This window comes from Tamandua tetradactyla, chromosome 4, assembly GCF_023851605.1.
Source record: "Tamandua tetradactyla isolate mTamTet1 chromosome 4, mTamTet1.pri, whole genome shotgun sequence".
In the NCBI taxonomy this organism is placed as follows: Eukaryota; Metazoa; Chordata; class Mammalia; order Pilosa; family Myrmecophagidae; genus Tamandua; species Tamandua tetradactyla.
In genome coordinates, this window is record NC_135330.1 from 108650888 (window position 1) to 108674849 (window position 23962).

At 36.4% G+C, this 23962-nt stretch overlaps 1 protein-coding gene across 7 annotated transcripts in view; it reads left to right on the top strand.

Annotated features, from left to right (window-relative positions):
• CAB39L (calcium binding protein 39 like) overlaps positions 1-23962 on the top strand; it is a 247816-nt gene that overhangs the window by 91620 nt on the left and 132234 nt on the right. For 2 of the 7 annotated variants that reach the window (XM_077158199.1, XM_077158198.1), the window contains exons 2-3: positions 15717-15834; positions 20980-21058. The exons of 2 other annotated variants lie outside the window; for them this stretch is intronic. In XM_077158199.1, the coding sequence (XP_077014314.1) occupies positions 20999-21058 (60 nt within the window). In that variant the 5' untranslated portion in view covers positions 15717-15834; positions 20980-20998. 3 more of the 7 variants (XM_077158200.1, XM_077158202.1, XM_077158201.1) reach the window with 3 other exon arrangements.

Genomic DNA, 23962 nt, shown 5'->3' on the forward strand with positions numbered 1-23962 from the left:
CAACCAGGACCATTCCAGCCAATCCTAAAGAACACCTAGGGCAATATATAAGATTCCACAAAGGTTCCAGGCACTAGAGTAACTTTCCAGAAACCTACAGCCTCCGGATGGGTCCCTGGTCCAGATAAGTCCTAAAACCTAGCCCAGCCTCTCCAGAACATCAGATAGTTCCATCTCCTTACCCCATGTTAGTGACAGACCGTTCCAATATCAAAAATTTAGAATTGCCATAGCCCAAACAACCCCAAAGAGAGGTATGGAAAGATCAAAGGTGATGGTGAAGTTATACATAGAAGATAGGACTTAACAAATGAATATGAATGCTGAAGTATTAAATTGATATATCTTTTTGTCTCCAATATTTTAGAGCAACTAGAAGTAAAAACCTAAAATTGTGAAATTGCAACCCATGTCAAAGTCTGAAATATGTTCTGCAACTAATTGTGGTGCTGTGCTTTGAAATTTATTGCTGTTTTGTATATATGTTATCATTCACAAAAAAAAGAAGGAAAAAAAAGTCAATTGTGATGATAAAAAAGTATTTAAGCCCTCTAACCTCCCATGTTCTGAAGTAGCTAGAAGGAAACATATGAGAGGATCGTATGGTAGCCCATGACAAACTCTGAATCTCTCCTGTATCCACTTTTTGAAGAGTACTTTGAAAACGATTGCTTTTTGATTTCTTTGCTTTGTGTATATGTTATACTGTACAACAAAAAAAGTTAAAAAAAAAAGTTAGAATGGGCATAGCCAAAATACCCCTACAGAATGTGAGAGAGATCAGAGGTGATGGTGGAGTTATACAGAGAAACTTGGGTTTAACAAATGAGTGCTGAATCATTTTACTGATATTTCTTTTAGCCTCCAGTACCTTTGAGCAGCTAGAAATAAAAACCTAATATTTTGAAACTGTAACTCATACCAAACTGAAATCTGTTCTACAACTATTTGTTGCGATGTACTTTGGAATGTATTGCTTTTAGGTATATATGTTATTTAAAGAGAAGGAGTATAACAGAGAAGATAGGATTTAACAAATGGGTATGACTGCTCAATCAATATATTGACATTTCTGTCAGTCTCCAGTGCCTTGGAGGAGATAGAAGGAAAAACCTGAAATTGTGGAACCGTAACCCATACCAAACTGTGAAATCTGTTTCATAATTACTTGTTAAAATGTACATTTTAATTTATTGCTCTTTTTGTATATATTTCACAATAAAAAAATTAAAAAAATGAAAGAAAGAGGAGACATTCAGTGGGAAATGGAAGGATGGGCGGAACTGATAAATAAACAAATATACTTGGCTATAGATTTTACAAAAGAGGCAGGCAAGATGTAGAGCAAGGAAACTATAAAATTCCTGCCTTCTTGCAATAAAACATGCTGAGTGATTCAAGGATGTGAGTAAGGTGTGATCAGGGGAAACAGAAGTCTCAGTTACGACTCTCCGGATAGCAGTCACTTCCAGTTGCCAGATTTTATACTATCCTCTGAGGATTTTGTTGTCAATGAACAAAGTCATAGGTAAGCGAAAATAGTGATCAGAAGTGCTTTTGCAAAGCTCTTCCTGAGCAGAATTTGAGTCAAGAAATTTTGAGTAGAAAACAAAGAATGGGCTGATAGGGCAAAGGCTAACTAAAAAGGGAAATGCAGAGCTTAAGAGCTTAAGAATTTCTTAGGCACTGGACCTGCCTATTTGTCTCTCAGATGTGGTCACAGTCCCTGAGCTAATAAATGTGAGCAAAAACAGAGAGGCAGAAAATGTGAGGAAGTATGACTACAACCTAGCAGGAGGCTGATCTACCCAGCATCTCCTGTCTGCCAGAAATAACCATCAGCCCCACAAAAAGAGCAGTGTACAAGGGTACAGCCTGGGTGGAAAGGGCAGATTAGTTTGGAAGGAAGGGTCCAGAAGGAAGCAGTTTATTGTGCAGTCTTGAGTAACAGGCAGTGCAAAGAGGCTTGTTAGGGAAAAAAAATCTCAACAGTAGGTCAAGATTCAACTATTTCTGGCTTTGTTTAGTAGTAGACAAATGGTAACTGGATTAAAAGCCAACTGACAATCTAAGGCAGTTGTATTGTCAAATCTAACCCTGAAAAATAAGGGCCTATGACTTGCCAACCCCTGACAACTTCCCAGGCCCCTAAATCTGACCCTGAAATAAGGGGGCTGCTTCAGGAGTAAAGCTCCCCATCAGGAAACCAGCCACAACGCTCCTCTCAAATTTGGCTTTGGAAGACTGTGGTCAGGAAGATTCTCCCAGAGATTAGAACCAAGGGCCATGGGTCTGGTAATTAGCTTACTCTTCTTAACCAGCAGGTGATAGTTTCTATTCTGGATTGAGGTTTCTTCATCTCCCCATTTTCACGTGGGAGTATTTGTTGCTGGCATCCTGTTTCCCCTTGGCCTTGTTTATTAGATGTGTTGGGGGTGGCTACATTTAGAGTTGAGCCCTAGGCGGCCAGACCATAAGGAGTTCCCTTCCACTCAATTCAGAGTCAAGTAACCAGCACAGATCTTGAGCTGGATTCAAGTAAACGAGTTTGAGCAAGGGTGAGTGCACTGTTTATTTAGGCTTATTTAGTCTGCCATGATTTCATTTGACTAAATTTGATCTGAATGTGTGATACACATTGTTAACTCTTCCTCTATACTTTTCTCGATAGCTGAGACGATGAACTCCATTGAACTTCTTCATTATAGCATGTTAAATTAAAATCTCTGCGTAGGAATAAAGAAATTAAAGTCTTCTTCCATTTATGGAAGAATTCTTTTCATTGTGTTTTCATTTTTCAATGCCAAATAGAAGTTTTTTTTTAGTTTTTGTTTTCTAACAGGTAAAATAATTCAACAGTTTAACCATAGGCGTTACTAGCCTAATGGCAGGTCGTACATTGAAAGCTAAATTAGAAGTTAATTCCAAAGGACTCTTTAAACTTTATTCAGTAACTTTAGTGTTAGTAATTTTGGTATTATTATTTGAAAATATATTAGGTATATTGAAAGATAAATACATCACCATTTTAATGTTTTATTAGAACCAGGATTTAAAAAAAATTTTATTAATAAAACCGATCAGCATACAACGTGAACATTCTTAACGTATGAACATTCCATACTTGGTGTACGATCAATGGCTCACAATATCATCACATAGTTGTATATTTATCACCATGATCATTTCTCAGAACACTTATATCACTCCAGAGAAATAAATAAAAAGAAAAAAGAAAAAAACTCATGTATAACATACCCCTTACCCCTCCCTCTCATTAACCACTAATATTTCCCTCTACTCAATTTATTTTAACATTTGTTCCCCCTACTATTTATTTATTTATCTATTTGTTTTTTTATTAATTAACGGAAAAAAAGAAATTAACCCAACATATAGAAATCATACCATTCTACATATGCAATCAGTAATTCTCAACATCATCACATAGATGCATGATCATCATTTCTTAGTACATTTGCATCGGTTTAGAAGAACTAGCAACACAACAGAAAAAGATATAGAATGTTAATGTAGAGAAAAAAAATAAAAGTAATAATAATAGTAAAAAAAAAAAAACCTATAGCTCAGATGTAGCTTCATTCAGTGTTTTAACATGATTACTTTACAATTAGGTATTATTGTGCTGTCCATTTTTGAGTTTTTGTATCTAGTCCTGCTGCACAGTCTGTATCCCTTCAGCTCCAATTACCCATTATCTTACCCTGTTTCTAACTCCTGCTGGACTCTGTTACCAATGACATATTCCAAGTTTATTCTCGAATGTTTGTTCACATCAGTGGGACCATACAGTATTTGTCCTTTAGTTTTTGGCTAGACTCACTCAGCATAATGTTCTCTAGGTCCATCCATGTTATTACATGCTTCATAAGTTTATCCTGTCTTAAAGCTGCATAATATTCCATCGTATGTATATACCACAGTTTGTTTAGCCACTCGTCTGTTGATGGACATTTTGGCTGTTTCCATCTCTTTGCAATTGTAAATAATGCTGCTATAAACATTGGTGTGCAAATGTCCGTTTGTGTCTTTGCCCTTAAGTCCTTTGAGTAGATACCCAGCAATGGTATTGCTGGGTCGTATGGCAATTCTATATTCAGCTTTTTGAGGAACCGCCAAACTGCCTTCCACAGTGGTTGCACCATTTGACATTCCCACCAGCAGTGGATAAGTGTGCCTCTTTCTCCGCATCCTCTCCAGCACTTGTCATTTTCTGTTTTGTTGATAATGGCCATTCTGGTGGGTGTGAGATGATATCTCATTGTGGTTTTGATTTGCATTTCTCTAATGGCCAGGGACATTGAGCATCTCTTCATGTGCCTTTTGGCCATTTGTATTTCCTCTTCTGATAGGTGTCTGTTCAAGTCTTTTTCCCATTTTGTAATTGGGTTGGCTGTCTTTTTGTTGTTGAGTTGAACAATCTCTTTATAAATTCTGGATACTAGACCTTTATCTGATATGTCATTTCCAAATATTGTCTCCCATTGTGTAGGCTGTCTTTCTACTTTCTTGATAAAGTTCTTTGATGCACAAAAGTGTTTAATTTTGAGGAACTCCCATTTATTTATTTCCTTCTTCAGTGCTCTTGCTTTAGGTTTAAGGTCCATAAAACCGCCTCCAATTATAAGTTTCATAAGATATCTCCCAACATTTTCCTCTAACTGTTTTATGGTCTTAGACCTAATGTTTAGATCTTTGATCCATTTGAGTTAACTTTTGTATAGGGTGTGAGATATGGGTCTTCTTTCATTCTTTTGCATATGGATATCCAGTTCTCTAGGCACCATTTATTGAAGAGACTGTTCTGTCCCAGGTGAGTTGGCTTGACTGCCTTATCAAAGATCAAATGTCCATAGATGAGAGGGTCTATATCTGAGCACTCTATTTGATTCCATTGGTCGATATATCTATCTTTATGCCAATACCATGCTGTTTTGACTACTGTGGCTTCATAATATGCCTTAAAGTCAGGCAGGGTGAGACCTCCAGCTTCGTTTTTTTTCCTCAAGATGTTTTTTGCAATTCGGGGCACCCTGCCCTTCCAGATAAATTTGCTTATTGGGTTTTCTATTTCTGAAAAATAAGTTGTTGGGATTTTGAATCTGTAAATCAATTTAGGTAGGATTGACATCTTAACTATATTTAGTCTTCCAATCCATGAACACGGTATGCCCTTCCATCTATTTAGGTCTTCTGTGATTTCTTTTAACAGTTTTTTGTAGTTTTCTTTGTATAGGTCTTTTGTCTCTTTAGTTAAATTTATTCCTAGGTATTTTATTCTTTTAGTTGCAGTTGTAAATGGGATTCGTTTCTTGATTTCCCCCTCAGCTTGTTCATTGCTAGTGTATAGAAATGCTACAGATTTTTGAATGTTGATCTTGTAACCTGCTACTTTGCTGTACTCATTTATTAGCTCTAGTAGTTTTGTTGTGGATTTTTCCAGGTTTTCGACATATAATATATCATCTGCAAACAGTGATAGTTTTACTTCTTCCTCTCCAATTTTGATGCCTTGTATTTCTTTTTCTTGTCTAATTGCTCTGGCTAGAACCTCCAACACAATGTTGAATAATAGTGGTGATAGTGGACATCCTTGTCTTGTTCCTGATCTTAGGGGGAAAGTTTTCAATTTTTCCCCATTGAGGATGATATTAGCTGTGGGTTTTTCATATATTCCCTCTATCATTTTAAGGAAGTTCCCTTGTATTCCTATCTTTTGAAGTGTTTTCAACAGGAAAGGATGTTGAATCTTGTCAAATGCCTTCTCTGCATCAATTGAGATGATCATGTGATTTTTCTGCTTTGATTTGTTGATATGGTGTATTACATTAATTGATTTTCTTATGTTGAACCATCCTTGCATACCTGGGATGAATCCTACTTGGTCATTGGTCATGATGTATAATTCTTTTAATGTGTTGTTGGATACGATTTGCTAGAATTTTATTGAGGATTTTTGCATCTATGTTCATTAGAGAGATTGGTCTGTAGTTTTCTTTTTTTGTAATATCTTTGCCTGGTTTTGGTATGAGGGTGATGTTGGCTTCATAGAATGAATTAGGTAGTTTTCCCTCCACTTCGATTTTTTTGAAGAGTTTGAGGAGAGTTGGTACTAATTCTTTCTGGAATGTTTGATAGAATTCACATGTGAAGCCGTCTGGTCCTGGACATTTCTTTTTAGGAAGCTTTTGAATGACTAATTCAATTTCTTTACTTGTGATTGGTTTGTTGAGATCATCTATCTCTTCTTGAGTCAAAGTTGGTTGTTCATGTCTTTCCAGGAACCCGTCCATTTCCTCTAAATTGTTGTATTTATTAGCGTAAAGTTGTTCATAGTATCCTGTTATTACCTCCTTTATTTCTGTGAGGTCAGTAGTTATGTCTCCTCTTCCATTTCTGATCTTATTTATTTGCATCCTCTCTCTTCTTCTTTTTGTCAATCTTGCTAAGGGCCCATCAATCTTATTGATTTTCTCATAGAACCAACTTCTGGTCTTATTGATTTTCTCTATTGTTTTCAATTTCATTTATTTCTGCTCTAATCTTTGTTATTTCTTTCCTTTTGCTTGCTTTGGGATTAGTTTGCTGTTCTTTCTCCAGTTCTTCCAAGTGGACAGTTAATTCCTGCATTTTTGCCTGTTCTTCTTTTCTGATATAGGCATTTAGGGCAATAAATTTCCCTCTTAGCACTGCCTTTGCTGCGTTCCATAAGTTTTGATATGTTGTGTTTTCATTTTCATTCGCCTCGAGGTATTTACTAATTTCTCTTGCAATTTCTTCTTTGACCCACTCGTTGTTTAAGAGTGTGTTGTTGAGCCTCCACGTATTTGTGAATTTTCTGGCACTCCGCCTATTATTGATTTCCAACTTCATTCCTTTATGATCCGAGAAAGTGTTGTGTATGATTTCAATCTTTTTAAATTTGTTAAGACTTGCTTTGTGACCCAGCGTATGGTCTATCTTTGAGAATGATCCATGAGCACTTTGAGAAAAAGTTGTATCCTGCTGTTGTGGGATGTAATGTCCTATAAATGTCTGTTAAGTCTAGCTCATTTATAGTAATATTCAGATCCTCTATTTCTTTATTGATCCTCTGTCTAGATGTTCTGTCCATTGATGAGAGTGGTGAATTGAAGTCTGCAACTATTATGGTATATGTGTCTATTTCCCTTTTCAGTGTTTGCAGTGTATTCCTCACGTATTTTGGGGCATTCTGGTTCGGTGCATAAATATTTATGATTGTTATGTCTTCTTGTTTAATTGTTCCTTTTATTAGTATATAGTGTCCTTCTTTGTCTCTTTTAACTGTTTTACATTTGAAGTCTAATTTGTTGGATATTAGTATAGGCACTCCTGCTCTTTTCTGGTTGTTATTTGCATGAAATATCTTTTCCCAACCTTTCACTTTCAACCTATGTTTATCTTTGGGTCTAAGATGTGTTTCCTGTAGACAGCATATGGAAGGATCCTGTTTTTTAATCCATTCTGCCAGTCTATGTCTTTTGATTGGGGAATTTAGTCCATTAACATTTAGTGTTATTACTGTTTGGATAATATTTTCCTCTACCATTTTGCCTTTTGTATTATATATATCATATCTGACTTTCCTTCTTTCTACACTCTTCTCCATACCTCTCTCTTCTGTCTTTTCGTATCTGACTCTAGTGCTCCCTTTAGTATTTCTTGCAGAGCTGGTCTCTTGGTCACAAATTCTCTCAGTGACTCTTTGTCTGAGAATGTTTTAATTTCTCCTTCATTTTTGAAGGACAATTTTGCTGGATATAGGAGTCTTGGTTGGCAGTTTTTCTCTTTTAGTAATTTAAATATATCATCCCACTGTCTTCTAGCCTCCATGGTTTCTGCTGAGAAATCTACACATAGTCTTATTGGGTTTCCCTTGTATGTGATGGATTGTTTTTCTCTTGCTGCTTTCAAGATCCTCTCTTTCTCTTTGACTTGTGACATTCTAACTAGTAAGTGTCTTGGAGGACGCCTATTTGGGTCTAATCTCTTTGGGGTGCACTGCACTTCTTGGATCTGTAATTTTAGGTCTTTCATAAGAGTTGGGAAATTTTCAGTGATAATTTCTTCCATTAGTTTTTCTCCTCCTTTTCCCTTCTCCTCTCCTTCTGGGACACCCACAACACATATATTTGTGCGGTTCATATTGTCCTTGAGTTCCCTGATACCCTGTTCAAATTTTTCCATTCTTTTCCTGATAGTTTCTGTTTGCTTTTGGAATTCAGATGTTCCATCCTCCAAATCACTAATTCTATCTTCTGTCTCTTTAAATCTATCATTGTAGGTATCCCTTGTTTTTTCCATCTTTTCTACTTTATCCTTCACTTCCATAAGCTCTGTGATTTTTTTTTTCAGTTTTTCTATTTCTTCTTTTTGTTCAGCCCATGTCTTCTTCATGTCCTCCCTCAATTTATCGATTTGGTTTTTGAAGAGGTTTTCCATTTCTGTTTGTATATTCAGCATTAGTTGTCTCAGCTCCTGTATCTCATTTGAACTATTGGTTTGTTCCTTTGACTGGGCCATATTTTCAATTTTTTGAGCGTGATCCGTTATCTTCTGCTGGCGTCTGGGCATTTAGTCAGATTTCCCTGGGTGTTGGACAGAACAGGTTGAAAGATTTTTCTGTGAAATCTCTGGGTTCTGTTTTTCTTCTCCTGCCCAGTAGGTGGCGCTCGTGGCGCACGTTTGTCTGCGGTTCCCACCAGTAAAAGGTGCTGTGGGTCCTTTAACTTTGGAAAACTTTCGCCATGGGGGGGGTTTGCCAGCCGAAGCGGCTTGGAAGAGTGCCAGCCAGTCCGGGGGTCCGAACACGGGGAGGGTCGCCGGCCTCGCAGCCCGTGAGGGTGCCCGTCCAAATTTCCTAGTCGGCCCAGGGCGCCAAGTGTGGCGGGAGGGTGCCACGCCGCGGCCTGGGAAAGTGCACTGTTCCCAGCCGGACCGGGGAGTCACGTGTTTGGAAGGGACCCCCCCCCATCACCGTTCTCCACGGCCTGGGGATTTCCGATCCAATTCTCTCAGTTGGTCCGGGGTGCTGCGCGTGGTGGGGGCGCCAGCCGCCGCGGCTTGAGGGGACCGCCTGCCCAATTCTGCCAGCTGGCCCGGGAAGGAGGAAGGGATGGACTCCGGCCGCTTTTTCCTACTATTTATTTTTAATCCGTATTTTTTACTCATCTGTCCATACCGTAGATAAAAGGAGCATCAGAATATGTTTTCACAATCACACAGTCACTTTGCGAAAGTTATGTCATATGATCATCTTAAAGAAACATGGCTACTGGAACACAGCTCTACAGTTTCCCACACTTCCCTCTAGCCTCTCTAATACACTTTAAACTAAAAGTGAAGTTATCTATATAATATATAAGAATAATCTCCAGGATAACTTCTCAACTCTATTTGAAATTTCTGAGCCACTGACACTTTATTTTGTCTCATTTCTCTCTTCCCCCTTTCAGTCTAGAAGGTCTTCTCAATCCCTTGATGCTGAGATGCTGAGTCCCAGCTCATTCTAGGATTTCTGTCCCATGTTACCAGGAAGGTTTACACCTCTGGGAGTCATGTAGAACCAAAATTTTTAATGTTGGGCAAGCCTTTGATCAATGGGAAATGGGAACCAGTGGATAAATTCTTTCTCCCTTTTTTTTCTCCTTCCCCTCACCCCAGAGATGGTCCTGAAATGCAGTTTACATGGCTTGTGGGAGAGTCTTTCCAACAGATTAATGACAATTATACATTGTCATTTGGGTTTTCCCTCCTTCTCTGCCTTACTCCACTTGTAATTCATTCCTTTCCTGCGTCTGGTGATTTGATTTCTTGTTGAAATAATATCCCATCAGCCTTCTGCCTCAAACCCTGCTTTCTGGGGAACCTAGGCTAGTACAGCATCAAGAAGAAATCTATAATTGACTGAAATACAATGAATATATAAAAACTTATAAACTCATAATGATATATTCAAAACAGAGAAAGGCCTTCTTTGAATAGTGTTTGCAAGGTATATCTTTTTCCATCCATTTATTTTTAACTTATTTGTTAAACTGGGTTTTTCTCATATAAATGTGTAATTGAGTCTTGTGTTTTTTTGTCCAGTCTGATATATCTGCTTTTAATTGGGGTGTGTTAGAGTTTGAATCATGTTCCCCACAAAATACATGTTCAGGTCCCAGCCCCTGGTTGTGTGAATGTGTACCCTGAGTAAATAGGACTTTTGAAGATGTTATTAGTTCAAGAGTATGAGAGCGGGCCTTAATCCAAGATAGCTAAAGTGCTTATAAGCTAAGGAAATTGGGCACTTGGAAGAGAAGCCCCAGGGAGCAGCCAGAAACTGGAAGTCACAAGAAAAGGGAGAAGAAACCACCATTTATATTGCCGTGTGATGGAAAAACCAAGTAGTCCCAAAGATGCTGGCCAGCCAGAAGATGCCAACCCTGGGAGGAGGGAGCCTTCTAGTCTCTGAAGCCATGAACAAATAAAATTCCTGTTGTTAAGCCAACCCATGGTGTGGTATTTATTATAGTAGCTGGGAAACCAAAACAGGTTGTTTAAACAATTTATATTTAATGGGATTATTGAGAATGTTAGATTTAAATCTACCATCTTGCTATTTATTTTCTAGTTATCTCTTCTGTATTTTGCTCCTCTTTTCCTCTTTTTCTGCCTTCTTTTGAACTGGATTTTTTTATGATTTCATTTTTTTATCTAGGTGTATAAAACACATGTTTAACTTATCACAGGCTACCTTTAATCACATAATTCCATTTTCCCTCTCCTGGACTTTGTACTCTTATAATGTATTTTGCTTCTACATATGTCACAAACCCCAAAACACATAGGTTTTTTTTTTGCTTTAAAAGTAAATTTTTGTTTAAAAAAAAAGTAAATTACGTTTTAAAGGGATTTTAAAAGTAAGAAAGAAATATTTTATACTTATCTTCATGTTTATTATTTTGGTGCTCTTCAATCCTTTTTGAAGATTTCCATCTACTATAATTTTTTTTCTGCCGGAAGAAAGGACCTTCTCTAACATTTCTTTAGTGCTCATCGATTGGTGATTGATTCTTTCAGGTTTTTGAAAGAAAAACTGACCCTTTTTTCTTTCAGTATTTTGAGGATATTGTTTGACTTGCATTGTTTCTGATGAGAAGTTTGCTCTCATTTTTATCTTTGTTCCCCTGTATGAAATGTGTCTTTTTTTTTTTTCAAGCTGATTTTAGAATACTCTTATCATTGGCTTTAAGCAATTTGATTTTCATGTGTCTTGGTGTAGTTTTCTTTTGATTGGGATTTATTAAGCTTCTTAGATCACCGGGTTTATAATTTTAATCAAATCTGTAAAGGATTCAGCCATTATTTCTTCAAACATTTATTTTTATTCTTCCTTCTCTCTCCACTACTTCTGGGGCTCAAATGATACGTATATTAGGCTACTTAAAGTTTCCCAGAGTTCAGTGACATTCTGTTATTTTTTCTTTGCTCTTTTTTCATTCTGTTTCATTTGATAAGTTCTATTACTATGTCTTCAACTTTACTGATCTTTTTTTTCCTGTAGTGTCCAACCTCCTGTTCATTCTATTTGGTATAATTTTAATCTCAGAAATTATAATTTTAATCTCTAGAAATTTTATTTGTGTTTTATAAATATCTTCCATATTTCTCCTTAACATATTTATGCTTTTTTATACTTTCTTGAACCTATAGACTATATTCATAATAGTTGTTTTAATGTCTTTGTGTACTAATTCTATTATTTGTGTTATTTCTGAGAGTTTATATTGATTGAGTTTTCTTCTTCTTGTGTATTGTATTTTCCTGTTTCTTTGCATGCCTGGTAATTTTTCTCTACCTGTTCTTTTGTCTGCCTGAATTTGGGTTTCTCCTCTTCTTGCTCACTGATCCTCTCTTCTGCTTGTTCAAATCTCCTATTGCATGCCTCTAGTGTATATTAAATCTCATCTATTGTGCCTTTCATTCTCATAAGATCTGTTATTTTCCTTTGCATTCTTTCAAATTATTCTTTTCTTTCACCCAGTGTCTTCTTAATATCTTATTTCTGTTGTCATGTTTTCCTTCGTCTCCTTGAATTGATTTTAGATTTGTTTGAACATCTTTTATTAGTTCCAAATTCTATATCTCCTCTGACTTTTAAATTTGATCCTTTGACTGGACCGTCTGTTTCTTAGTATTTCCCAGCCAAAATAGGGCCAGGTACCCATGCAGGGGGCACACACCGGATCCAGAGGGCCCTGGGGAGAGAATCAGGAAAGACTCCAAAAAGCCTTTTTATTTTCATTCTGCTTCCCAAGGCTACATTTTCCTGGCCTTCCCAGAAGATGGCGCTCTTCTCCAGAACCCCTTTTTGATGTTTCCCTGAAAGTGTGCTTACATAACCTACCCAGCAGATGGCACTCTTCTGCAAGTTAGTCCCCTTAGCCCTAGGAAAGCTGGGTATTTTTGGACTTTTGCAGCTTTGTTTCTGACATGGTGGAAACAGTGGCATGTAGCACCTGACCAGGTCAGGCTAGAACAGTGGGATCCAGCAGTGTAAATTTGTCAGCCAAAAGCTGCATCTGTGCTGAGTAGTGTCCCCCTCTGTACTTAGGGGGGGGGGATTCCCATGGCCATCCCAGTCCACAACAGCCCCCCCAGGCAATGATCCAGCTGCCTGAGGCTGCTTCCCTCCAGGGTGGGGTGGGCACAGACGGAATTACTCATAGTCTCTGACCAAGATTTCTCAGTTTCTTCCTCCCACATTTCCCTGGGTGGTGCACAAAACTCCCCAGGTCTCCAGAGCCCCCGAACAGTTGATTAGAACAGTTGATGCCTGCCCGCTTGGTGTTTTGGGGAGAGGAGTGAGCCCCGCAGCTCCCTCCCTATTCCACCATTTTTCCTGAGGTCCCTGCGTGCCGGGTAATTTTGGACTGTATGCCAAACATTGTGAATTGTTGTTATGCCAAAGTTTTTTAATTTTTGAACTTCACTCTGAAATGCAGTTAAGATACTTGGAAGGGTTTGATCCTTTCAAATATTGCTTTTAAACTCTCTTATGTGAGACCAGAAACCCTTTAGGGCTAATTTGCCTCCACTTCTGAGTACTCAATCCAGTGCCCTGTCTAATGAAGTTTCTCCACCCTGCTATTGGGAACATGAACCATTTTAAATCCCGTACGAGTACTGGGAATTCTTTTACCTGCTTATTTCCGGTGGTTTTTCCTTAGCCTTGAAGACTGTTCTCACACATGTGCACAGCCTGGTTCTCAGTTGAAGACTTGAGGAGAATTCCCTGCAGATCTCCAGGCTCTCCTTGCAAATCTCTCCTCTCAGACTCTGCCTTATGAATTCTAGGAATATGTGGCTTTTCTGAATTCTCAGTTCTCTTTCCTTAACTCAGGGAGATTTCTGGGATCTGTTTTGTGTCCCACTCCCTGTTTTGCAGCCTAAAAATTGCAGGGTTTACCTTGTTTGTTTCCCTTCTCTCAGGGATTTTTGGGATGCCCTCCCTGTCCTACAATGTCTGAGAACCATTGTTTTTAATATTTTGTCCAGTTGTTTAGTTATGTGAACAGGAGGGTAAATCCAGTCCCATCATATCCTGAAGCAGAAGTTTCTGTAACTGTACTTCTAATTCTTCTCTGTCGAAATAAATTCTAATGTTCTCTTTAAATTAAAATGTCAAGTATTAATAAGTTTGAAAAACAGGAACATTTGCTTATCTACTGAAATTTGTTAAAAAAATTAAGATCCAGTTTTATTATCTTGTGGTCAGAAAATGAAAGTCCTCCTTTTTTGAAATTCATAAAGTTTTTTTTGTGTGGTTTAATGTAAGGTTACTTTTTTGCAATTTATTTGTGTGCCTCTATAAAATTGGTGTTTAGGGGTATGTATGTATTACTGGAATTCTTTTAATGGTGTTTAGTATGATTCAAATATAAATATACATGCTATCATATATTGTCTGTCTTATTATTTATATATTTAAAGTTTTGTCTTTATTTTATGCCTTTGAATCCACTGTAGGTTAATCCATAGTCTCTAAGGTAACTTCAAAAAAAATTAAACTTTTGGTTATTCTAAGAGCTAACCTTAGAAATTCTGAATTCCTTCAGTTATTTCATCACTCACTGTTGGGATAATCTCTGACCCAGGGGGCTGCTGTGCACATAATACCCCTTAATGATTTAGGATAATTTCCACTTAACCTGTCTTTTAAAATAGGTAATAAATTTCTGATTTTAATGAACCACTAATTGAATCAATAATAGTCAGACTAGTCTTTAATGCCTATCTCTCTAGGTATGAAGAACTAAATCGCCATATAATATATTCAATTTTTAAAAAATCTACTTTAAATGAACCAGGCTAAGAAATATGTATATTTTAATGCCAAGCTTTATTTGCTTAACTATTTCTCTAAAGGATTTATAAGCAACTATTTATATATATTTACCGTTTACTTCATTTAAACTCATATTCTTAGAGATATTTTAGTTCTGCAGGGAGTAAGATTGTGTAACTTTATAACTTCTGTCAGTTCTTTAATTGGGGGAGGGGGGTCTGTCAGCAAGATGGGCCCAAGAGTTTTTATTAGAAACATATTGTTGGAGATAGAGAACCTGAAAGTCTTTGGGGCTAAGAAACCGAAATGGAACTCTATAGCAGGCTCTGATGAACACTGTCACAGAGTCAGCATATATTCTAAACTGGGAACCTTGTCTCCTAAATGTCCAAAATAATCGCACAAATGCCATCCAAGTTTGTCAGAAATTTTCCCACTCCACTTTCCACCTGATCCCTCATCCTCAAACCTTGCAGAAATCCATAATTGCAAGATTCTACTCCATAATCATATGCATAAAATAATGAGAAAATAAGCTTCCTGGGGCCTTTAACTTTTTAAATTCTCATTAAAGATGTATTATGTATCCTGGCCGATAATGCTTGTGGGGAGAAATCTTTCCAAATGAAATATAAATAACGAATATTCTAATTCGAAAATCTCTCTTGCCTTTTAAATCTCAAGGGTAAATTCATAGTCCTGGAGTTTTTACTTGCTACACTTCTTGATTATGATTAGAAATAGCATCTTCCCTGAGGAGTTAACACATTAGCAGCTGAATGTATTATCATCTTGCCTTTGATAGAAACCTTTAAACTAGATGCTGAGTGGGGCTTAATCAGCTACCAAAGCCCGATGTGTAAAGAAGTATAGGACTTAAGGGGGCAATATGATGAGGAAAAAAGTCATTTATCCCTAGATTTATATTTTTTTGACCCGAGAATTAATTTTGTCTCAGCTTAACTGCTTTACACACATTCTTGTGATGTTGCATTATTGGAAGGAAGGAAGAAAAAAATGAGGGAACTAAGTTATGTTCCTGTGTGGTATGTATCTGAAAGACTGTTAGAGAGGGAGGGAGCACATATAAGCAAGCTGGTTTGACCAGAAACAGAACTGCCTATGACAGATTAAAAGACAAGCAAGGCTTGGAATCTGAGAGCAAGCAAGGAGAGTGGAAATTTACAGCTGCTCTGTGTGAGTGTTCCAGTGATCATTTTCTGCTAACGTTTTCCGGTGGTAACTGTTACTCTTCAAAGAAAGAGACAGAAAGTCAAGACAGGGTTGTGGAAACTCTTTTTCTCTGCCCTGCTTTGGTAATTGGAGGCAACCTCTGTTACAGGGAGGATAGAGGCTACTTCAGTCCAAGTGCTTTGAAACCAAGAGAGAGCTGTCTTCAGCACCTCAGTATGTGTCTACTTTTTGTGGCTTAGATAAGCTGGGTGTTTCGGCAACGTTTGGTGAGTAGCAACCTGGTTTCCCTTACCAGTTCCTGTGAATGGAATTCAGATGGCAAACTTTCATTTTAGCTGAGATTTTACAGTTATTGCTCATATATTCATTTTAAACCATGTCGTTACCTTGTTGTTTTGTGCATGACTAACTGCTGTTACTAGGGAGGTTGAAAAAACAACTACAAAACAATACTTCTCTGTTGCCTGAAGCACTTGAACCATGACCAACTATTCTGTGTCCATGGAATATCTTATTTTGGAAATGGGTTTTTATTTACAAAGAGTTTCCAAAAATAAAATAATGGCAGTATACCATTTTTTTATGTTTCTCTTGCAACTGCATGAAAATTAAGAAGTTATTTCTTTCTGACTACTGTCAACTAATTTAAAATTATCATTTTGATGGTTGGGATTATAACTTGTTATGAATTGGCAACATACCCTCATAGTTCCAGTACGTAGTCTTAATGATACCATTAATTAATATGTAACTTAAATGTTGAATTCTTTTGTTAGATCCAGTAAGTGACACCCGATTTTTTAAAGTCCTGTAATGAAAATAAAAATTAGGCAATTTACCTATCACATGTACCATTTGATACACACTTAATACATGTGGATTTCTAAGTTAAAGAAGGAAGCAGTTATTTTGTTCTTAGAGTTGATAACAAACTGTCACATTTATTGTTATTCTGTTGAAGAAATGTTATGACCAGTTGCATAAGTATATGTAAGGTAAATTTTTAAGCTATCATTTCACATTCTAATAAAAATCTTATTTGTGAAGTCTTAGCATAGGAGATTGTATGGTAATTTTATGTATCTCTTTTAAGGCATGGATGGAAGGCATGTGATCATTCTTCTGTGGGAGGGAGGAAGTGTATATTGTTAGCTGCTAAACTGAGTCATTGCATAAAGACATACCATGCTGAGCCAAGTTTCTAATCTGCTCCCTGGCAACCTCAAGAAAATTTTTCTTAGTTATAAATTCATGTGAGTCCTTTAAGACAGAACAACTTAGCTGAAATGAAAGCTTCAGCAGAGTGTCATTAAACAAATTAAAAGGGTTTGTACCCTAGACATAATGTAAAATGGCTGTACTTTCTCTAATATTTCCTCTATGTGTACAGAAGCCTGTAGAACAGGTTTTGTTTTATGAGTTTGTGTGTGTGTGTGTGTGTGTGTGTGTTTATTCTGTTGACCTATGTATGAGAAGAAACTTAGCTCATTTGTGAAAAACATGTTTTGAACCATTTTCTTGCACTTAAAGTCCAAAGTGATTGCAATAGAGATAATATTACAGAGCAACTTACACTTCTTTGTAGAATTTCCCACCTCCAGTCCTTTTTTGGACTGATGGAAAATTTGCATTCAGCTTCATAATCGTAATCATAATATATTTTTTAAAACTACTAATTCACAGGTGTTAACCTTAGTGATGTACAATTTCTTAAGTCGATAGGAATGCAAATAGAGACATACAGAATAAGTCATCCTTAATTTATAAATGTGTTGTATTTCAGGAGTTTATCTGTAAGTTGGGAATTTGGATCCCATTTTCCCTGAGGAGCAATTTAACAAATGTGGTTTGGCTTTTATTATGGCCTAAGAATATATTTTACTCACCCTGTAGCAAAACCGTGCCACATTAAAAAATATTGGAAAATCAATTCTAGTGATAGAATGAAATATAAAAACAATTATGTTGAATAAGACATTATTTTTATTTATCCTAAACATTAATGCTTGAAGAAAAGCAAGTCTAATAAGGGGAAGGATGCTTATATAAAGAGGATTTCTAGGTACTTTCAACTGTTTTCAAGGTTGCTTGCACTGTCTATGAGATCTCATAACGTGTGGTTTTCTTTCCTTGCTACAGCACTATTTCTAGTCATTCTTTTATATTTTGCAGCTATTCCTGAGGTCTAGCCTGGCGTTTAGCACATAGTAGGCACCTAATAAATAGTTACTGAGTTACTGATGATTAAGCTCTTTCATTTACAAAATGGAGCTGGTTAGTTTTTCCAAGGGATCAAAAAAAAAGGAGATAGATTTAGGAGTATACATTTTTCCTACGTTTCCTACATTTTCCTACAAGAAAGAGATGGCCTGGCATAGAATTAAATCATCTGTGAGAAGTGAACAAAGCAAAAGTAGTACAGAATAAGCCTGACTTTTACAAGACAAAGAAGAGGCTGTGATAGAGTTCGGTGCACTCCTGAGTGAGCAGGGATGGTGATGACGGGCAGCAGTGTAGCAGCTGGGGCTCTGGAGTGTATGGGATATCCTGAAGTCAGTTGTCAGTTTTAACTCTGCCTGTGTGTGCTAGGACCCAGATGAGGAAATGCGGCATATTTGAAACGTTCAGATTAAGTCTATTCCCATTAAATTTTATTAGACCGACCCTAATAGTTTCTCTGAAGAGCCAAGATATAAAAATCTATGCAATAATATGGGACAGAAATCCTAGAATGAGCTGAGACTCAGCATCAAGGGATTGAGAAAACCTTCACTACCAAAAGGGGGAAGAGAGAAATGAGACGAAATAAAGTGTCAGTAGCTGAGAGATTCCAAACAGAGTCGAGAGGTTATCCTGGAGGTTATTCTTATGCATTAAGTAGATATCACCTTGTTAGTCAAGGTGTAGTAGAGAGGCTGGAAGGAACTGCCTGAAAATATAGAGCTGTGATCCAGTAGCCATGTTTCTTGAAGATGATTGTACAATGATATAACTTTCACAATGTGACTGTGTGATTGTGAAAACCTTGTGTCGCATGCTCCTTTTATCTACCTTATCAACAGACAAGTAGAACATACGGAATAAAAACAAATAATAGGGGGAACAAATGTTAAAATAAATTTGGATTGAAATGCTAGTGATCAATGAAAGGGAGGGGTAAGGGGTATGGAATGTATGAATTTTTTTTCTATTGTCTTTTTATTTCTTTTTCTGAATTGAGACAAATGTTCTAAGAAATGATCATGATGATGAATATGCAACTATGTCATGATAATGTGAATTATTGATTATATATGTAGAACGGAATGATGAGTTAAGAATGTGTTTGTTGTTATATTTTTAAAATTTTAAAAAATTAATTAGAAAAATCTATGCAATAAACATATGTAATGAAAAAATAACTAATGAAATAATACAATGAATGCAGGTCCTACTCATCTTGAATGGTTTTTGTATTTGATCAACAAATTTTCTTCATTCTACTTCATATCATATTTATAAATCTTAGTTATTTTGAATAGTCCTAAATGGCATAGAATAGGTAATTAATAAATATTTGTTGAATGAATGATGATAAAATAGCTTGGACAATTTTCCATTTCTGTGGTAGGTATGTCTATGTTTAGATATGTAGGTATGTATTTATAATGTGCTTAAAGATGATATTAACTGATATTCCCCTAGAAGGAAAAAATCTATTAAAAGTACATTAGGATAAGAATGAAGCCAATCAGATTGGGGTTAAAGTAACTCAGAACACAGGGGTAAGGAAGACATTGTCTGTATTTTAGAACCACACATACTCTTTGAGACCAAAGGAAGAAAGGTTTATTTGGTCTGAAACAAATTTTTTGTACCACATAATCTTACTCAACCTGTCTGGATAGCTCATTTGAACAACTGAAACACAGGGAGCCCAGAATAAGAAAGAGGTCCTTTAATCCTGTATAGATTAATGTAATGCCTGGATACACCCTAGAGTAAAAGAAAAAAAAAGTACATTAGCATATTTATTCATTGTGGTTGTATTTATTTTTCCATTGGCTACTAAAATAATTGGCTTAAACTGAAGACTTTACTGCTTAGAAATGGAATAATATATTTCCCAGTTTGAAATTTATATGTCTAAATTGCTAGCAGAAGACTCACCTGGTGTCTTCCAATTTTGGAAGGGTGAAAGGATATATTAAATCTACCCAGGAAGAAAAATGGAATTAACCCTGCAAGTACATAGGATGAAGGATTTCACCAGAATTGTTTTCAGTTCTGTTCTGCTATGTTAATGTTTTTATAGTTCATAGACAGGTGTGGGGCTTAGCAAAGCTACCACACTACAACTATGAACCTTATCTTAATACCAGTGACAGTATCTAACCAAAATTGCTTTCAGGAAAGCCTTACTAAAAATTTATTGTAAGTTTTCCTCTGATAATTCTATTCTGAAGCATAACCATTTGTGAATTTCAGTGAGATCTGATGCTTTGATTACAGTTCAGTTTTTTTTTTAGAATATTGGCTTAGCTTCAGAACTCTGGTATACATGTAAGATTGTTAAACTCTAATATGAAATTATCACTCATTAACAGTCACTAGTAACTAATAAATACAGAAAATTTTCCGAAAAGCAACTGGAGCTGTTAGCAGAAACTTTGCTGTGAACCTAATAAATGAAGTTACTAGTTTCTTTTTCCTTGAATATTAGTCTAGTAGGGTCCTGAGATAACAGTAAATATAGTAGTCGCATGTCTTCCTATATTAAAATTTATGTCAGTGGTTATAATGTTTTAGAATTAAAGATCAAGTCTCAAAGAACATAAAGGTTTTTATTGTTATGTAAGTCTGAAAAACACTTCCAGGTGAATGAGGGCGCATAAAAAACTTCTCACAAGTTTTCCATTTCTGTATAAATTGTCTATTTTTAGAAAATATCTGTCCCTCAAACTCTTACAAAATAAAACTTAAAGTCATTTGTAGTCATTTTGAACTGAGAAAAAGGATTATCGGTGAAAGTCCTCATTTATACTTTGCTGGTTTTTACTCAGATTTTTAGGTACAAAATTCAGTTGTGGCACTTTCTAATTACAGTTAGAAATATATTTAAAATGGGAAATTTTAAGAATGGAATATATTGATTGGAAGATCCTTTAACATATACTGATGTCATAAAACATAACAAATTATATGCTTTGTGATTTATTATCCTCTGTGAAGGTAATTATAAATAATGTTTCTTTCTGGGCAGGGGGAGGACTTCTTAGAAAAAGCAGCTGTAGTAGAACTTTTAGCTGTACGTTTTTATTTTAAAATTTACATACAATAAGATTCAACCATTTTAAGAAAACGGTTCGATGAGTATTAACAAATCTATATGCTCATGTAACCTACTCATTTTTTAAAAATGAATCTTATAGGCCCAGTTATTGGCCACAGATGACTTTTTTCTTGCATGGACAGGCACTGGGAATCAAACCTGAGTCTCCGGCATGGCAGGTGAGAACTCTGTCGCTGCGCCACCATTGTCCATCCTGGATGTACTTTTTAAAAACATCTTTTTTTTTTTTAAATGATAGTCTTTATTTTTAGCGCAGATTTACAATTATAGAAACATAGTGCAGGATGTACCAAGTTCCCATATAGCCCATTCCTCATCCCTACAGTTTCCTCTATTGTTAACATCTTGCATTAGTGTGGTACATTTGTTATAATTGAGGAACCAGTATTGATATATTATTATTAGCTAAAGCCCATAGTTTACGTTAGCGTTCACCCTATGTTGTCTAGTTTTTTCCTTCTTTTTTTTTTTAAATTTTTTATGAATTAAAAAAAATTACAAGAAACACAAAAATTCCCAACACATACGCTCAGCAATTCACAATATCATCACATAGTTGCATATTCATCATCATGATCATTTCCCAGAACATTAGCATCCATTCAGAAAAAGAAATAAAAAGACAACAAACTAAATTTATTTTAACATTTGTTCCCCCTATTATTTATTTTTATTCCACATGTTCCTCTCATCTGTTGACAAGGTAGATAAAAGGCGCATCAGACACAAGGTTTTCACAATCACACAGTTGCATTGTGAAAGCTATATCATTATACAATCATCATCAAGAAACATGGCTACTGGAACACAGCTCTACATTTTCAGGCAGTTCCTTCCAGCCTCTCCATTACATCTTGGATAACGAGGTGATATCTACTTAATGCATAAGAATAACCTCCAGGATAACCTCTCAACTCTGTTTGTAATCTCTCAGCCATTGACACTTTGTCTCATTTCCCTCTTCCCCCTTTTGGTAGAGAAGGTTTTCTCAATCCCTTGATGCTGGGTCTCATCTCATTATGGGATTTCTGTCCCACGCTGCCAGGAAGATCCACACTCCTGGGAGTCATGTCCCACGCAGAAAGGGGGAGGGTGGTGAGTCTGCTTGCTGTGTTGGCTGGAGAGAGAGGCCACATCTGAGCCACAAAAGAGGTTCTCTTGGGGGTGACTCTTAGGCCTAATTTTAAGAAGGCTTGACCTATCCCCTGTGGGGTTAAGTTTCATATGAACAAACCTCAAGACTGGGGACTCAGCCTATAGCTTTGGTTGTCCACACTGCTTGTGAGAATATCAAGAATTCAACTTGGGGAAGGTGAGTTTTCCCCCATTCTCACCATTCCCTGAAGGGGACTTTGCAAATACTTTTCCACTCACTGATCAAATTACTCTGGGATTCATCAGGGCATCACCTGGACAAACCAACAAAATCTCATGTCCCATACAAAGTTCCATGTACTTAAGGTGTTCAATCAACTATCTACATAAGTTATATTAGGAGATGCACTAGTCAAAGTATAAATTTGTACCAAATAAACATTTTTTGCTTTAGTCTCATACATAAGTTGAAATTTTAAAATATTAATTACCATCTATTTTCAGCACACTGCTGTAATGACATTCTTTTGTTCTTCCTCATGCAAAAACATTTTTTAAATTTGTACATTTAGTCACTATCATTATACACTCTAGGCATTCCTAGATTATACCATCTCAATCTTTATCGTCTGTCTTTCTTTGTGATTTCATTTATGCCCCAGTCCTCCTCCCTCTATCATTCTCATATGCAGCTTCATTCAGTGTTTTAACATAATTATATTACAGTTAGGTAATATTGTACTGTCCATTTCTGAGTTTTTGTATTCAGTCCTGTTGCACAATCTGTATCCCTTCAGCTCCAATTACCCAATATCTTACCCTATTTCTATCTCCTGATGGTCTCTGTTACCAACGAAATATTCCAACTTTATTCACTAATGTCAGTTCATATCAGTGAGACCATACAGTATTTGTGCTTTTGTTTCTAGCTAATCACACTCAGCCTAATGTCCTTAAGGTCCATTCATGTTGTTACATACTTCATAACTTTATTTCTGTCTTACAGCTGCATAATATTCCATCTTATGTAAATGTCACAGTTTGTTTAGCCAACCGTTTGTTGATGGACATTTTGGCTGTTTCCATCTCTTGGTAATTGTAAATAATGCTGCTATAAACATTGGTGTGCAAATGTCCATTTGTGTCCTTGGCCTCGTGTCCTTTGAGTAGAGACAGCATATAGATGGGTCCTGTTTTTTAATCCATTCTGCCAGACTATGTCTTTTGATTGGAGAGTTTAATCCATGAACATTCAGTGTTATTACTGCATGGGTAGTACTTTCTTCTACTATTTTGCCTTCTGGATTTTATATGTCATATCTAATTTTCCTTCTTTTTACCTTTACTCATAGTCTTCCTTTCTACACTCTTCTCCACACCTCTCTCTTCTGTCTTCGTATCTGTCTCTAGTGTTCCTTTTAGTATTTCTTGCAGAGCTGGTCTCTCGGTCACAAATTCTCTCAGTGATTTTTTGTCTGAAAATGTTTTTTTTTCTCCCTCATTTTTGAAGGATAGTTTTGCTGGATATAGAATTCTTGGTTGGCAGTTTTTCTCTTTTAGTTATTGAAATATATTATTCCACTGTCTTCTCACCTCCATGGTTTCTGCTGAGAGGTCTGTGCATAGTCTTATTGGGCTTCCCTTGTATGTGATAGATTGCTTTTCTCTTGCTGCTTTCAAGATCCTCTCTTTCTCTTTGACCTCTGACATTCTGATTATTAAATGTCTTAGAGTATGTCTATTTGGATCTGTTCTCTTTGGGGTACACTGCACTTCTTGGATCTGTAATTTTAGGTCTTTCATAAGAGTTGGGAAATTTTCAGTGATAATTTCCTCCATTAGTTTTTCTCCTCCTTTTCCCTTCTCCTTTCCTTCTGGGACACCCACAACACGTATATTCATGAGCTTCATATTGTCTTTCAATTCCCTGAGTCCCTGCTCATATTTTTACACTTTTTTTTCCTATA